The sequence below is a fragment of the Periplaneta americana genome, chromosome 12 (assembly GCF_040183065.1).
Source record: "Periplaneta americana isolate PAMFEO1 chromosome 12, P.americana_PAMFEO1_priV1, whole genome shotgun sequence".
Lineage (NCBI taxonomy): Eukaryota > Metazoa > Arthropoda > Insecta > Blattodea > Blattidae > Periplaneta > Periplaneta americana.
In genome coordinates this window covers 43,894,207-43,912,553 of record NC_091128.1, presented here as the reverse complement: position 1 = coordinate 43,912,553, position 18,347 = coordinate 43,894,207, and the positions used below count along the sequence as shown (strand labels likewise).

Here is an 18,347-nt window from a genome sequence, read left to right as displayed (position 1 = left end):
AGTAGCAACCTATCACTATTTTTTCAGTGATTAGAAGAATTTTTGAACGAGTGATTGATTCTAAATTATGAGCCATTCAGTCTAAACCCTTTCCAATCGGGTTTCATGCTTATTCCTGGAACCCATATAAATTCCTCTATAATAAATGGATGTCTTAAATCAGCCAAACGAAACAGAAAAAATTGCACTATTGTTTTCTTAGATGTGTCAAAGCATTTGATTCCATAAGATATGACCACATATTATAAACTCTGCATTCATTACGTCGCCCACATAATCTCTATGTTGTGATCAAAACTTTAATTGAAAACATCATCCAGATAGAGGCGGATTTTAAGAAACCAAAACCAATCATTATACGAGGCCTGTCTAAAAAGTATCCGACCTTTAGCCAGAAAAAATATTTCAAATACCTGACCCTAATCCCCTTCAAAGTAGGCCCCTTGTGCTTGCACACACTTAGCCCACCGATCCTTCCACTGCCGGAAACATCTCTGGAAGTCTTCTTTTGGAATGGTGTTCAGCTCCGTCGTCGCGTTCCGCATTATCTCTTCTCTACTCTCAAAACGGAATCCTTTCAGTGGTGTCTTCAATTTTGGAAACAACCAGAAGTCGCAAGGAGCCAGGTCTGGAGAGTAGGGAGGTTGGCGAACGGTTGTAATTCCATGTTTGGCCAAGAAAGTGTGGATCAGTTGGGATGAATGTGCGGGGGCGTTGTCGTGATGCAAGTGCCAGTTGTTCGCCGTCCACATGTCTGGTCTTTTGCGCCGAACTGCATCACAGAGTCGCCAGAGAACATCGTGATAGTACTACTTTGTCACCGTTTGTCCTTCCGGTGCGTATTCGTGATGCACAATTCCACGGACATCAAAGAAAACAGTCAGCATCACCTTGATTTTGCTTCGCACCTGCCGCGCTTTCTTCGGCCTTGGAGACTCGGGATGCTTCCATTGCGACGATTGTCTTTTTGTTTCTGGGTCGTACCTGTACACCCATGACTCATCTCCAGTTATCACGGTGTTCAGAAACCCAGGATCAGTGTTGGCGGTGTCCAGAAGGTCCTGTGCAACGTCATGACGGAGGTCTTTTTGGTCCGGGGACAACAACTTGGGCACGAATTTCGCAGCCACTCGGTTCATGTTCAAATCATCACGCAAAATTGCATGTGCAGAATCTTTACTCATTCCAACCTCTTCGGCAATCTCCCCCACGGTCAAACGACGATCTGCCATCACCAAATTTCGCACCCTCTCAACAACAGCTGCACTCCGAGCAGTTTGGGGCCTGCCACAACGCTGCTCACTCTCCGCTGATGTGCGGCCATCTTTGAATCGGTTGAACTACTCCTTAATTTGTGTTACACCCATCGCATCTTCCCCAAACACCTGCTGAATCTTACGAATTGTTTGACTTTGAGAATCACCAAACTTTTGACAAAATTTGATGCAGTATCTTTGCTCAATTCGTTCAGTCATCTTGCGAGAAAACTAAATCCGACAAACACTTAGAACAGCACCTTACTTGGCGACCACCAGCCAGTGACTGGCACAAGCGAATGCAGTGAAAAAATTCAAGCATGCACATTACGGTTCCTCCTTCCACCGTGCACAGTGGCGCCGCCTTAGAATCACTACTTTGCGCGGGAAAATTTAAGGTCGGATACATTTTAGACAGGCCTCGTATGTTGTGGAGTTTCTCAAGGTTCTCCTTTGTCTCCCATATTGTTCGACTTAACCTTAGATGGTGTACTTCAAAATCTGACAGATCCTGATATCTCAAAAGCATATGGATACACAGAACTTCCTAATTTATCTGCCCTTGCATTTGCAGATGACTTGGCATTAAGTTCTTCTGAAAAACATGCTACCTCATTAGTAGGGAAAGGAAGTTCATGCATTTGCATATTTGTTCTCTTTGTGTGAATATGCTGAAAGATTATCTACATGAATCACTAATTTCTGAATACAATGCATAAAAGTGCATATTTTGCCTTTATTTATAAAAGTATCATATTTTAACATTTATCCAGGGAAACTGCATATTATGTATGTTTATTTGTCTTTCCCTCATTTTTCAAAGTGTGTAACCTCGCAAACACGACTGATTTATGTTTATGAATTTTGAACGTAACGATGACGCCCTCATAGGGAGCCTCTCAAGTTAGCAATTGGTATTCCTTCACTGCAGTCTTTAGCAGATTTCGATAGAACAATATCCAGTTTAACATCAGTTCCAGGAAATGTAGGAGATAAAGTGAACGAGAAAACAGCAAATATTCTTTCCAAAAACCCTGGCTATTATCAACTTAAAGAAATTCAAGATATTCTAGAAGGAAAAATACCCCAAAAACCAATAACATTTTCTGTAGAACAGCTCACAGCTTTTGTGCAAGCCTCTCTTACTTCTTGTGATGTAGAACAAATTTTTTCGCACTACAAAGCTATGCTGAGAGACAACAGGCGAAGAATGACAACAGAAAACATACGTCACTGCTTAGTTGTGAACTGTAACAGCATAAATGGAGCATTCAGCAAGCAAGCACTTCAAAATCCATACACTAAACGTAAGTTACCTATACCTTATTATTCTGTCAAAATAATCTCAGACTGATAATGCATATTTTGTACCATATTTATCTATTTTTACGACATAAATGCATACATATTCTTCACGTTTTAGGGCATGAACTTCCTTTCCCTGCTCATTAGTCAACCAAGCTGAAAGCAGTCTTGCCACTATTGATCTTCAAATTAATCCAGATAAAAGCGAATGCATTGTTCTACGAAAAGGCCTCTTATCCAGTGGACAAATATTCTCTCTATAGGGTTCAGCTATTTCATCACTTCAAAATAAAAAAGGGCAAATCCGATATTTAGGTGTAAACTTTAATGATAAAATCTGTTTTGATAAAAGGAAAGTATTTTCATCTCTGAGTTCAGAGCTGCATTCTTTGACACAATCACAATTACTTAAGGCAGAACAAAAGATCAAGATTATCAACGAATTTATATGGCCAAGACTCGTCTAACCCAGATCTCTAAAGCATTTTTAAGATATACTGATAAACTTATAAGAAGTGCTGTGAAGGAAATAATGATGTTTCCTGATGACACTCCTAATGCCATGATCTACGCTTCTGGAAAATTTCGAGGGTTTGGTTTCAATCGAGTAGAGTGGGAAGCTAGCATTCAACATTTTAATACATGCATTCAATTTCTACATGTAAATCACATCTATTTAAATTTTGTCAGGGATCTTAACAAAGAAAGACAACATGCTTTAACTAATCGTAATGTCTCTGAAAATGAATTTCCGAACTTAAAGAAAGGACAGTAACTGAGAGAAATCCTAAGGAAAAGATCTTTTTCTTCATGGTGTCCACTGCTGCATGAGGGTAAAGGAGTCAGTTTTTAAGCAGAATGCCCTATGACAAATTCCTGGATATTCAATAAAAAGGGCCTGTCATCATCTGAATATATTAATGCAGTGAAGATGTCACGCAACCTTTCTGCAGTATGGTCAGTCCCAGGTAGAGCATTCAACACAACCTGTTGCTGCCACCCAGGCTGTGACAAGACAAACACTTGGACATGTGTTGGGTTTCTATCGAAAGACTGAGTTACTGCGGAACAACCGCCATCACAGGGTAAGGATATTGCTTGCTGACATCCTAAGACAACAAAGATTAGAAGTCCATGAAGAAGTGCATTGTATCTCGGAAGATGATTCAACAAGACGAGCAGATATTGTTGTCATTGATAGAAAAAAGAACGCAGAACAATACTAGACCCGACTATCGGTTTGAAAGAGATGCACGACAGCCAAAACTTACTGATGATGAGAAGAATCTTGCATTCCTTATTTTCCCAAGCAGTATAACATTCATGGTTAATCGTTGGTCAGTACACAGACTTCTTTTTGGAGTTCGTGGTACCACCTCCAAATACACCTATAACCTTTTAAAATCAAACGGATTCACATTTTACAATGTTGGAAAATCCTTAGAGAAATTCTAAAGGGCTCAATTCAAATTTTGCAATTTCATCTCTATTTCAAGTAATATGATTCATTTTAATTTTCTTTAGAAATTTATTGTATGCATTTTCATTGTTTCATTCTATACTTTTATATATGTATTTGTTTTCTAGATTCTTGTGGTCACCCTTATTGAAGGCCAGATGGTTTTATTTTATAAATCCGATATATAACAGTGTTTATATCATTGGTTAAAAACAATATTTTTTTTTATAAAGTTAACATTCTCTTTTCATAAGAACTATTTTACTGTTTTTTTCTAACACCACGAATGTAAGATCAAAGTACCAGTAATGGAAATTTCTTAACGTGAAACATTTATACTTAAGTATCACATGAATAAAATATTACAAAAATTTCAACATGATGTCACTTAAGTAGGAATGGCAATAAGTTAGCATGTCACACTATTCGACCATTTCTTATATCGAAATTTAGATGTAGCACACAGTCTAAGTGTGTGTGGGATTGTCCCACACTCCACAGTGCCAAATAATAACCATTTCATATTCTTGTTTCCCAAGGGCTTAAAAGTCGTCAGACAAAAATCTTAGGCGCATAAAAATTCATATGAATCACTCTGTAAAATTAAAGTAATTCTAGCCATAATGGAAATAGAATGAAAATGACTGTTTTTCTAAATAAAATTATTACCTGCAGAATTATTCATCCTATCACAAACTTTTCAACCGAAAATTTCAGGACGTGAAGATAGTTACATGAATTATTTTGTAAAATTAAGCAAAATCTAGCCATTCTCAAAACAAAGTAAAATAAAGAGACTTCATTTTTCTGTGGAAACTTAATTTTTTTATAGACAAAGTTATTCTGTACATTTATTTCTTCATCACAAATGCAAAACAGGACCAATAATTAGAATCGGAATTTTTTTAAATTATTGAAAACAATATTATTGCAATGAAATACTCCATTTACATTCTACGGAATCATGTGTATCCATCGTAACAGATTATATTGATTTGATGGGCGACTGACCTGTATTATACATACTTTTCTCTTCTTTTTACATTTTCTATTGTTTCCTTGTATACTTTATTTGCAAAAGCAGCCCCCTATTGGGGGAAGTAAAATAAATAAAAACATTATACATCTTGATTACACAACTTTAAACACTATATAACTTTGGAAAACGTATTATATTTCTTTCACGTGTTAAATTTTATATTACCTTGTTAACATGTTTCGTCCTGCTATTGGCCATCATAAAAACTGGTCGTTGCTGGTCTTGGCGCCTTTTGTTTTGTTTCCTGTAGTGTAGTGTAATGTGGAATCAAAGAGTGTGTGTGTTCTGAAATTGAGTTGTGTGTTGAAAATTTCATTTGGATGTGTTTTTGTGTGTTTGTATATTTCGTATTGTTCTAGTGTGTTTAGTTTCTGGCTTTTGGTTGGATGTGTAGAATTACCATGCCTGTGTTGATGTTTCTGTATGTGTGGTTAGCATTTGTGATGTGTTCTGCATATGTGGAAGTGTTTTGTAATTTTGTTATGGCTTTGAAGTGTTCTTTGTAATGTGTTTGAGATGATTTGCCTGTCTGGCCTATGTAGAAATGGTTGCAAGTGTTACATTTGTGTTTGTATATGCCTGTGTGGTTGTATTTGTTTGTTTGTTTGTATTGTTAACATGTTAACAAGGTAACATAAAATTTAAGACGTGAAAGACATATAATACGTTTTCCAAATAAAAACAGTATACTATATCCTGTCTGGGTCAATATACAATAGTATTCAGAAAGGAGAAAAGGCATAGGCAGGAATCTGATTCTTTAGCTGGATGTTTTCAAAGAAGGTAATACTGCAAATCACTAACAATGTTTTAATACTGTGAATAACAAAATATTACAAGCAACTGCAAAATACGAATAAATATTAATGTGAATTTCTACAAAAAATTATTACATACACCTACTTAAACATGCATTTTATAAAGTCGGATTTCTTATTTGGGGATTACAAAAAAAAAAAAAGTAAAATTTCTTTACATTGTGAAAAATGATAAGTGTTCTTGTTACTGATCTAATGTGAGGGATCTTGATTACATCAGCCAATTTAGTTTATGTATCTTCTTGTCAGCAACACACTTACTCAGCTCTGGCCATTCCATTTAATATTTTTCCAGTGGAACATAATATGCATAATTGTCCCCTATAAGTCCGAATCTTCACAGATGTTCTCTCAAGCAATCATGGCCTGTAGCTAGTCTAAAGTAAGCCACTACTTCCTTTCTTGAATTTTGGTTTATGGCTCTGTTTTCCGTTTCGACTGTATTGAAGTGGTTTTGTTTTGTATTTCTTTGTTGAGAGTACTCTAATATTTCTGTTCTACATTAACTTTAATGGTATTTAGTTTTTCGTTGAGTGTGCATGTCTGTTTCGTTCGGATACCCGTACCTTTTTCAGTTAACTGGTCAGTTTTCTCTTTTATACCAATCCTACATAGACAGGGACCCACTGCAGAATTATCTGTTGAAATTTTATTTTGAGTAGTTTGTAATTAGATCTTACTTCTTCAATGACAGCAAACTCAAGTGGACTACCAACTTTTTCTATTGTCTGAATAGCATAAATTATTTATTTGGGTGCAGGCTAATGTTTAAATTTATATGCTATGTCTATGAGTGGTAGTTGAAAACATGCTACAAAGGGTACACCAAAAAGTGTCAATGAACATTTATACGTTCAAAAATAATCTCCGTAACTGTCAATATATTTATCCCGCTAGGAGACAAGACTGTCTATATGTCTTTAAGGCTGCTGATGGAATCACAATGTTACCCATTTGCACACATCCTCGTCCATTACAAAATGTCGTCGCCAAAAATCTAGAAATCACATGGGGAAAGATCTGGGCTGTACGGCAGCTGTTGAAGTGTTTCCCAGCCAACTTTCTGAAGCATATCCCAACTCCCCGTTAGGCAGTATGAGGACGGATGTTATCATGGAGAAGGATAATGCTATTTGATAGCATTCCAGGGCGTTTCGACTTTATGGAGTGCCTCAGTTCCTGCAAAGTCTCTTCATAGTGATGCGCATTGATTGTAGCTCCATGCTCGAGAAAGTCGACAAGCAGTGGGCCCTTGCAGTCGAAGAAAATCATCATGACCTTCCTGCAGTGACCTGCGTCTATCTCGGAATCCCTTATGCCACTCCAGCACACGTGAACATGACATGCAGTGTTCGTCATACACAATAAACCTGCGATTATGAATTTCTCGTCCTCCAGCACCCTCAGCAGTCAAAACGAACCACGCCTCTCTACTCTTCCTTACTCAGCTCAATTTCAGATGTTTGACTAATACACGCACTTCCAGCACAAAAAAGAAACAAACGAGTATGCATTGATTGTGACTGTGCTGCCTCCTTCCCCCACACATGTCAGTATCGACAGTAAACAGTGGTGTTACCTTCAGTTCTATGCTTGGGACCTGTTTTCACATTACTGTATAAATAACATACTAAAGAAATTAATGCAGCAAAACATGTAAAACATTAATGAGCAAATATGATAATGTGCGGTTTTGAGAATGAAGGCATTTCACATGCTTAAAAAAAATAACTCAAATATCAATAATACAGGTTAGGGACAGTACGACTGATACTAATTGATACTACTGTCAGCTACCTATTTGATTGTCCATCTTACCCAATATTTCTGTGAAGTGTGTGGAAGGTGCAGCTACTGGTGCTGCTTTTTATGCCGCAGGATTTCTGTTGGTGTGAGATACAGAGTTTTGTTGCACTGTGCACACTCGTAGGCTTGGGAATTTGGCTTTCTCCTCTGGAATTCTTCTTCCACTGCTTCTGTAAATAACAAGTCGGAACAAGCCATGATGATGTCAACAACTGCTTTATTCAAATCGACAACAATTTATTTCACTATTTGTTTAGCATTTACTTTCCATGAGACAAAGTTCAATGTATTGTTGTTCGAACACTATTTTGTATCTACAGGGTGTTTAAATGACATTGTTACAAACTTTTAGTGATAGTAGAGGTGATCAAATAATCTGTGAACAATGCAATGAATGGAAAAGTACCTTATATTTACTATTTATCGATTTTGAAAAAGCGTTTGACTCGCTTAATAGAGATTATATATGGAGAACAATAACAAAATTTGGTATACCAGAAAAAATTTGTAGACTAATTAAACTTATGTATGAAAACTATACTTGTAATGTCATACACAAAGGTATGCTGTCAGAAAATATAGCAACTACATGCGGAGTGAAACAGGGTTGTATTCTTACTCCGATCATATTTCTGATTATTATGAATGATATTATGGAAAGGTCTGTTGGCAATGCTAGAAGAGGTATAAGATGGGAATTAAACGATACCTTGGAAGATCTGGATTTTGCTGATTATATCTGTTTGCTCTTCCATAGTTTTGGTGACATGCAGAATAAAGTCAATACTTTATTAGAAGTAATAAAAGGAGCTCATATGAAAATAAACGTAAAGAAAACTAAAGAAATGAGATTAAATAGTAAAAAGACAGATAAAGTTATAATAAATAATACCACTGATATTGTTCAAGAATTTAAATATTTGGGTAGTATAATTGACAAGATGGTGGAGCCTTTGAGGATGTAAAGAACCGAATAAAAATGCAAATAGTGCATTTGTCCAGTTGTACCCAATATGGAAATCTTATATTATATCTAGATATACAAAAATTAAAATCTTTAACAGTAATGTGAAATCAGTCTTATTATATGGTCGTGAGACATGGAAAACAAGTAAAATTATACAAAATAAACTGAAAACATTTGTTAATAGATGTTTACGAAGAATCTTAAAAATTAGATGGCCAGATATAATCACAAACTCAGAACTATGGAAGATAACAAATCAGAAAGAAATCACAAAAGAAATCAAAAGACAAAAGTGGAATTGGATAGGGCACACAATCAGGAAAGAAGATGGAGAAGTAGAAAGAATGGCTTTGGATTGGAACCCCCAGGGTAGTAAAACAAGAGGAAGGCCAAAAAATTCATGGAAGAGAACAGTTTTGGAGGAAATTGCTAGGGAGGGGAAAACATGGAGCGAAGTGAAGAAGTTGGCTACAAATAGGGTCTGATGGAGGCACTTTGTGAATGCCCTATGCTCCTCATGAGGAGATACAGGAGTTTGATTGATTGAGAGGTGCTCAATATGAACAATTTTCACACTGAAACCCATGTCCAGAAACATTCCATTTGGTAGTTACAAGCCTTCATATGTATAGTCAGCACAGCCAGCTAACATCGAATTCAAGGCCATCTCTCTGAAGTTTGGTTTCAGACTTCCTGTTCCTGCAAATGCATGGTATGAGCTAGTTAACATCGTAAATTATATTTTAACTGATAAAGTGTTGCAGCTTTTCTTCCATTTCCATTTGCTCTTTCATAAATGAAAACCATATCAGCAAGTTTTTTTTTTAAAGTGTCTTCCCATGATAACAAGAAACTAAACAAACCAAAATTACTGTCTGTATGTAATGCTTAATCCAAATAAGCCTAACATCATACAAGAAGAACAGCTACTGAGGTGAGGTGTACTGGCCATCAGTTCAATGCCAGATGGCTATTTTAATGTATACGCTGTAAATAAGATATTGTACCTATTCATGTGAAGTTTGTAATGTTTACAAACCACCATAACAACATCATAGCATACCAGTACATAAAAAAAAAAAATTATTTATTTTACCACGCTCTCCTGTGTTAATTAGACCAGTTACCACACACATCAAAGTTTGTAACTAAACAAAATGCTTCCGGACATGGGTTCCTATATGAAAATCATTCATGTTGATCACTTCTACTACTCCTAAAAGTCTGTAACAGTCACTCAAACACTTTGTATATTTCTTGATTATTAAAATCTTTTCTTCACTCTCTGCATTTCTTCATCTGACAATAAAGTCTCATTATAAATAAATTTTGTTCGTCAGAATGTTGATACATATCAAGGTAAGAAATGAAAACAAGAGCTCACTATTTATTAGCAAACAGTCTAAGGTAAGTGATTTTATAACTTATCTTATACTGTGTTTAATGCGACTTGTCAAATAATGTCACTCAGACAGTGACAATGGATAAAAAGTGTGTAATACAATCTGTGACATTAATAAATGAAAACAATAAACTATTCAAATATTCTTTCCATTCCACATTTTTAATTATATTCTGAGTCGTTCGAAAATGGCACTTTTTCTTTCATATTGCAACAGTCATAATGAGAGAATTAGTATCTTAATGACGAATGATGTCATGTGTCATTAAGAAGGCAATGTTAAGTCATAAATTGCCAGACATTTCTATAAATTCGAACTTTTAAGGAAATACCAGTGTAGGCAGCAAATATTTCCAGTAACTTGCTGTGAAATCAATAAGTGATTTTGTTAAGATATTAAGAATAATCCAATCTTAACTGTTTCTGACGATAATTGAAGAAGTGAATTCTGACCTGACCTAAGTCCAAGTGACAAAAACTGATAAAATAAATTTCACTCCCTTAGATCCGTTTGAAAAAACATATGCAGATTTTAAGACAAGACTTAAGCCTTGGTTTTTCTGAACTGACGCATGCGAGTTGCGGGGTGCGAGGCCCGCCTCGCACAAATCCGAACTACACGAGAGATAGTGAGTGGTTTCTATAACTGCGAGGTATGCAGACCTCGCATCTCGCAGCTATAGAAACCACTCTCTACCTCTCGTGTAGTCCGAATTTGTATGAGTGGGCCTCGCATCTCGCACGTCGCATGCGTCAGTTCAGAAAAACCAGCGCTTAAGGATATTCTGTTAAATAAACTTACACAGTTATATATAGGCTTGAAAAGGATAAATTAAAACGTGAATAAAGCAAGTTAAAATCTTAAAAAATAGGACTTAGAACATTTTGGAATCCACTTCTTCAATTATGTTACCATGTTTTGCAAGACAGACATTACCAAACAGTAGCCTCCTTGTAAGCTGCTGCACAGCACAACAGTTACGAACTTTCTTGTAAAAGTCAATGCCAACATGGCAGGCAGACTCACTTTGTTGGTCCTGTGTTGACTGGCATGTCGTCAAGTGCTGTAGTCGTTGTATAGGCTCCAGATTTGCTGCAAAATCACAATGTGGACATTGCCAGTCTTCTTCAGGCTCTTCACCACTGCAGTCCTCCGGATAGTAACTGGATTCTGTGAGACTGAAAATAGAATACACTACTTGTATGTATGATTTAAGATTTTAATCCAGGGATGGGCACACTTCTTCACAGGAAGGAAAGGACAAATGAAAAACCACAATATTTTGGCGGCCCAAAGGCTTCTCTTCATTAATTTTTTTTTTTAATATTCATTTTTTGAAATCTGAAAACGGACGTAATAGATTATCATGAACTCATGAATAAGTTAAACACATTGGCTGCAAAAGGGTATCTGTAGGATACAGGGGGGAGAGCCATTAATCCTTCCCATTGAAGGCTTTAAGGAACCAACCTGGACAAATACCCAATGTCCCATCCCTACCTTCCCGTGGTGCAGCTGTTAGTAAGCATAATTTTACGAGCTGAACTAAAGGGAAGGGCTACTCATCCATTAGCTCTGGTCAGCTTGATGAGTTAATGACTGAATTTGGTATAATTTTCCTCTATCCAATACCTAATTCCCTCTTTACCCTTTTCTATCCAGTCCTCTGACTGAACTCTTACTTTCTTCGATCCCGACGGCATTAGAACATTCGAGGCCTAAGGGTTCATTTCCCTTTCCTTCCTCCTCTTTCTACTTTTCTGTTCCTAGTGCTGACCTGCTATGGCACTAAAATCGTCCTTAAGGAGGGAAAGCTGGTGATCAACAAAATCTCCCAGCTAGGTCCAATGGACAGTCGACCAACAGCAGGTGTTGTCATCCAGACATTCTGGGGGTTGTGTGTGAATGAAGTAGCCACCAAAACGTTAAAATATGGTGTTCACTTAAATCGGCTACAACTTGCCATTTAACCGCTCCAACCAAGAAATGGATTCGGAACACCTCAAAATCTGTGCTTCATTGGCTGGTCATGATAATATCTTTGAAAAATATTGGAGTGCAAGAGGTCAAATGACTTTATTGTCAAACGCCTGGCATTAGAAAACAACAACAACAACATTTTCTGAATAATGCAATAGAATCATACATATCTAAAAACTAATATTCATTTTCTTAAATCTAAAAAAGCACATATGACAAACAGATTTATTATTGTACAATGCGAACAGAAAAATACTTCCACAACTACCCTTAAGGCCCATTCACAATGAAAATTAAACATAACCGTAACATAAACACAGAAGTTTGTGCCCAGACTACTAAATGGGATCATTCACAATGATTCACATAAACACTGACATTAACATTGCCGTTAGACGTTAACATGAAAGTTTGCAAACTCCAAACTTTCATGCTTATGCTTATGTGATTTGCAAACAGTACACAATCGTGGAGCGCTGAAGTATACGACAGAATATGAGGAAATGGCGGTCGTTATGTTTCCATGGTTACCAAGTATCTTTGCGGTTATGTTTATGTTCCCATCGTGAATGTTCTTAATTTTACCGTAATGTTTACATTTTTAAGTTAACACGTTATGTTTAATTTTCATTGTGAATGAGCCTTACAGCCTGTTATTTTTGATAAACTATAAAGGGTGAAATTTGTCCTTAATTTTCCGTTAACTTTGCATCTTGCCAATTTCTGTCTAATATTCACATACACGGCACCTATATTTTCAAAAAATAAGAAATCAATTGTAAAAGTTATTTATCCTGCAGGTCAGATTGAACACACGTGGACCATATTTGGCCCACAGGCCGCAGTTTTCCCACCACTGGGCTAGACCATATTTAAGATCTAAAGTTGAACACTTAGGACTCACCAGTTGAAGGTGATGTATGGAGTGACACGAACCCCTCCTTTGCTTGGGTGAGGAATGCTCTCCCAGTCCAGGAATGGGTTTGGAGTGACGGGCTCTTCATTTTTGCCTGGTCCCACATAGATAATCTTCAGGTCTGCAGGCAACAGCCTCCGCAGTGTGTATACAATCTCTGTGTGCATGAACTGAGGCAGCTCACTGGATAAGTCTTCCTCCAAGCTCTTTGCTACTGCACATGCCTTTTCCTGGTTAATGACATTGGGTTGGGTTGCTGCAAGTTGCAGAAATCACATTTTCACTATAATAACCATGCTTGTCATTAGATCTAAAGTAAAGGTGAAGGTATTGTCGGACCATCGGATCTATGCCCCCGTAAGATATGCGAACTGAACCCTAATTCCTTCTCAGCCTCGGTAATTAATTTCTCTCCCTGCATTCCTATCTCTCTCTTTTCTATCTCTCTCCCTTTCTCTCCCCCCACTATTCACAATTTTAAGCCTTCTTGCGGGACAGTTTATTTGCACTTGCAGTCCAGTGTTGTCAATTCAACATGAACACTGTAGCAAGGAGTGGCGAACGAAATATTATTAAGCAAGTACATAATAGCATTTTCGATGAAGAGAAACAAACAGATCAATATCTGTTTTCTATAATTCAGGCAACGAAAATAGCAACTGATATTACAGGTGAGGCTTATTTTATTTCAATTGATTACGTATTAAAACTACTTACTTAACTAATACTGATATAACATGTTATGTAATTTATATACACAGGTCAGAGCGCCTAATAAAGAAAATCAGGAGAGAGGGAGTCTGTGCAGGAGATGAAAAGCTACAATCACCAGGAAAGAACAGACCAAGTGAATCTTTAATTCTTGTAGATGATATGAACTGATGTATATTTTAAGAAGAAAGATACAAGAATTTTATACCGTGCAGAAAGAAGTACAGACATTGAAGAAATTATTGAAGGTTGTGAGAGAAGCAATAATTTCCAAGGTTGGAGAGAAACGCTATGGAAAATGATTCGAGACATGGGATTTAGGTTTAAAAAATGTAGAAATACAAGATGTATTTTGATTGAAAGAAATGATATTGTAGCATGGAGGACCAGTTATTTATGACACCGTTTGACGGAAGTTTGGCAACATTCCTATTCGGCAAGGTTTGTGGCCTCCTGTTTGATGTGGTGAGAGGAAAGCGGGTGGAATGGAGTGAGTACAGGCGTTAACTTTTTCAAGAACGACGACAGTGCTGAAGGGGCATAGATTTAATGGTCCGACAATAGCCTCTATTCATGCCATGGAGGTAGAGCTCCATGCTTTCTTGACCTTGGCACTAGAATGAGGTGGTGAATTGGCACCACACTCTGAAGCCTTTTTACACCCAGTAAAGACCAGGTACTCAATTTGATAGGAGGCTGAGTGAACTTCGGCCCATTCTGGAAATTTAGCAACGAGAAAATCACATCACTAGCCGGGATCGAACCTCAGACCTTCCAGTCCATAGCCAGTCACTCTAGCAATTCAGGTACCCAGCCACCAGATTCAGAGTTCACAGGTGATAAAAATTCTTAACATGGCTTTCTTCAGAAAATGAATAAAATCGTGGGCCCCATATAAAACAACCATAATCTCTGAGACAAGTGGACACCAAGCCAAATTTACCATTGTCTTGCAAAAGCACAATAGGATCACAATTATTAATTGTAACGAAGGGACTAAAATGAATGATTCATAGAAAAAACTAGCTACTTCATATCATGCCTGATTTTCACACACCCAGGATTGTGCTGGATAAGCACTTGCTGGAACTATAATTCCTCTACACTCCACAGAAATAATATGTATCACAAAAACATTATAAACATTTATCGGTTTATTTAGGCCTACAAATCAATCTTCTTAATGTATCCAGCTGTTTGCTGACAACATAAAGTCCACTATAGTCCACTGTAGTCTATTCAGTTGTTGTTTTTCGCGAGAAATGAGGGGTATTTTGATCGGAGGTCATTATAGATGCCTGTTGCTAGTAGCCAGAGTTGGGGTGTAGTCAATATATACTGCAGGGCTGTGTCTTCTGCAAATGGTACTGATGATTTTAATTTACTTCTTTTGTGGTTTATGGTTGGACAGTATAAAAGAATGTGTTCCAGATCTTCATCATGATTATTACGCCATAGACAAGTAGGATTATCAGAAATGTGAAATCGGTGTAGGTACAATTGAGTGACAATGTGACCTGTTCTGGCTCTTGTTAAAAATGTTTGAACATGTCTGGGCAAGTTTTTGTACATTTCCAGGTCATTTGGTTTCTTTTGTACAGACTGTAAAATTTTTCCTTTGTCAGAAGAGAGCCAATTGTTGATCCATAGGTTTGTAAAATGAGACTTTACAGCTGGATACATTAAGAAGATTGATTGTTGATTGATTATGAACTACAGATCTAGAGAAAAAATAAATCCCGTAAGGTCAACTAAGAGATGAAGTCAACAGGAAATGTTGTTGTTGTTGTTGATCAATGCTAAGGATCTTGGATTTCTTCCATTCTCCTGTGGGCGTCCCAATAGTATTTGTGAGCTACGATGGTAAACAGCATCTATTTTCTTTATTGCTGGGCATTGTAGCAAATGTTCTTTAACAATAGGAAATGTACAAGAGGCCATTGTGCCTGAAGGTTGATAATAAACAAAAGAATGAATACAAATCATAGCCTATTTTCTTTCAAAACATTCACTATAAAACGTTAATGAGAATCGTCATGTATGAAAAGGCACAAGAATTTGAACCACAATTATTTTCAACTAAGTGTATCTTAAAGAACAATCAGCAAAGATACAGTGTTTCAAACGAAATCTGCACCAACACCGACCATCAATGAAAAGTTCCACCTTAAACACACGCGTGTTTGAATCTGAGACTGAAACAGACAACTGGTTAGTTACCTTCAAGGCGCAGGTTGAGGAGCTGGTCCCACTTGTTACGCAGACGTGCTGCTTTGAAGAGAAGTGACATCGCTGCTTCAGGCAGAGGGAATTCCATCTGCAGCCACTCATCACACACCAATCTAGAAACAGATGAAACAGTGCATCACGAATCTTTATACAATGCAGATCAGTGGTCCAGTGGATGTCACGCACCCATACCATTATATCTGAGGTTTACAGACTCAATTCTGGCAGAGTGGTGTATTTAGTGCATTTTTCAAAGTGATGAAATCATTACAATGATTTCTTTGGGAAGGGAAGTTAAGTTAGTGTCGAGGGTTACCAACTCTCAGGACTAGGCAGTATCTGAAATACATTTGTATTTTGTATTTTGTAAGGATTTTCGAAAGTATTTTGTATTTAACCTCTTCCCTTACTATTTATTTTACCAGTTTTGTGAAAAAAAGTGTCATATTTTTTTATTTTCGTAAAGAGGTCATTTAATATTGCAGAATCACTGTACATCACTAATTTTCTTACATACTTAAAAAAATCACTATGAAGTAGACAATGGGACTCAAATAAGTTAACTCGGGTTAATAAATTTTGACACATGTTAGCAACCTGAGTTAACTCGGGATAATAAGGGAAGTGGTTAAATACATAAAATTGACGTATTTTGTATTTCAAATACTCAAAATACTTTCTTCTTCTTCTTGTTCAAATTTTGGATTTGGATTTGAAGAATGAGCTTTTGTCTTATTTGCCTACCCATTTCAGATGTGCTAGCCATACACTTGGTTTTCTTGCTACAACTGATCTCCTTAATGCCATGAAGAAATCTCCAACAGCATCAAGGATCCATCACCCAACACTTGCTAAATGTTCAGGATTATGGAATGCGTCTAGGAGACCCAAATCCTCAGAAATTATATCAGATGTCTTGAAATATTGATTAAAGTTTCCTTGCCCAACTCGATGGAATTCTCTTTATGACTCAATCTCTCAAATATTGCAATTCAAACATGATATAAGCGTATATGTGAAAAACTAGGATCGACAACCTTCAAAGATGTTGAGTTTCAGTACTTTGAAGAATACTGTGCAGTTCTGAAACCCATTGCCGTAGCCCTTGATTTAATGCAAACTGAGAAGACGTGCTATTACGGCCAACTTTGCCCACATTAATTTCCCTCAGAAACAGATTACATATTCTGTTATCTATCAATCTACGCCATCTATTCCAAGTAACTCCAATCCTAATAAGTTCGTTTTCATCAAGATTTAAAGTGATGTTTGATCTGACCCCAGAAGCAAATTGAGCTTTTAGGCAGCTTGCTTCCACCCATCATTTAAGATGAATGGCTGGCTACCTGACACTGCCTCACCAAATGATAAGAAGAGGACACAGAATATGTGCTGGGCAGTTCTCTGCTACACTTTTGGTCAGTTCAGACGATGAAGACGATGAAAACAATTTTTATGTACAACAGATTTTGAAAAGCAAAAGGAAAAGAACTTGTCTGCTGCAGAGGATGAGCTCATACAATTCTTCAATGGCAATGTGCACGCTAGAGAATTATCCAATAGTGAAACAAGCTTTCATAAAGTATAATACAAGTTTGTGTTCCTCTGCACCTCCAGAAAGACTGTTCTGTTTTGCAGGATTTATTCATTCACAAGCAAGGGGATAAACTTCTTGAGAAAGTGTTTTTTTTTTTTTTAAGGAAGCAGTAATTATTCATATGTAGCGTAATTTCACTGTGACTGGGAAAAGGAAGAATGTTCAAATGTTTATATAAAACTTCGAGGTAAAAATATTTAGATTTTCAGTAACATTCTTATTTCTTCATATATTGTATCGAGTATTTGAAATAGAAATGTATATTGAGTATTTTAAATACAAATGTATTTTGGTTAATTTTTTAAAAGTATTTTGTATTTGTATTTCAAATACTATTCTTTGAAGTACTTTGTATTTATATTTGAAATACTTGAATGTCAGTATTTTGCTCAGCCCTGCCAACTCTACAGTAATTCTCGAGACACCCTTATTTCTCTTTACTTTATCTCAAAAACAAATACCTTTGTTTTCAAAATTGTTAACGAGAATGATTTAATGGTTTGACAGTCCTTCAATGAGATAAAAACATTTTTTTAGTAGACTAGTAGACAAAAGTGATTAAATGATTAGAAAGTTCCTTCTCTTCCTCTTCCTCTTCTTCTTCATCATCATCATCATCAACATCATCATCATTATGAGCTTATTTATTTTATTCCTTTGGTGGTGTCATTGAAGACATATGTTATAACAACTTCCAGGTCACATGGACCCTTCCTTAATAAGAATATCGCTTAAACATGAGTTCCTAAATGAATGTAGATAAATAGCCTGTAGTACTCTAAACAGTCTCTGACGAACTAAGTTGTCTGTGCTTCTTGGCACTAGCCACATTCGTCGAGTCAGGGTGAATAACAGCCTTGT

General features: G+C 36.7%; 1 protein-coding gene across 4 annotated transcripts in view; it reads right to left on the bottom strand.

Moving 5' to 3' along the window:
* The window catches only part of LOC138710351 (probable ATP-dependent RNA helicase DHX34), a 142,482-nt gene that overhangs the window by 58,894 nt on the left and 65,241 nt on the right, over positions 1 to 18,347 (bottom strand). For 2 of the 4 annotated variants that reach the window (XM_069841186.1, XM_069841185.1), the window contains exons 16-19: positions 15,881 to 16,002; positions 12,938 to 13,205; positions 11,080 to 11,231; positions 7,696 to 7,853 (exon numbers count right to left, since the gene is read on the bottom strand). In XM_069841186.1, the coding sequence (XP_069697287.1) occupies positions 7,729 to 7,853; positions 11,080 to 11,231; positions 12,938 to 13,205; positions 15,881 to 16,002 (667 nt within the window). In that variant the 3' untranslated portion in view covers positions 7,696 to 7,728. Of the gene's footprint in view, positions 1 to 5,031; positions 5,109 to 5,853; positions 7,854 to 11,079; positions 11,232 to 12,937; positions 13,206 to 15,880; positions 16,003 to 18,347 lie in introns of those variants that run through there. The other 2 variants (XR_011335217.1, XM_069841184.1) reach the window with 2 other exon arrangements.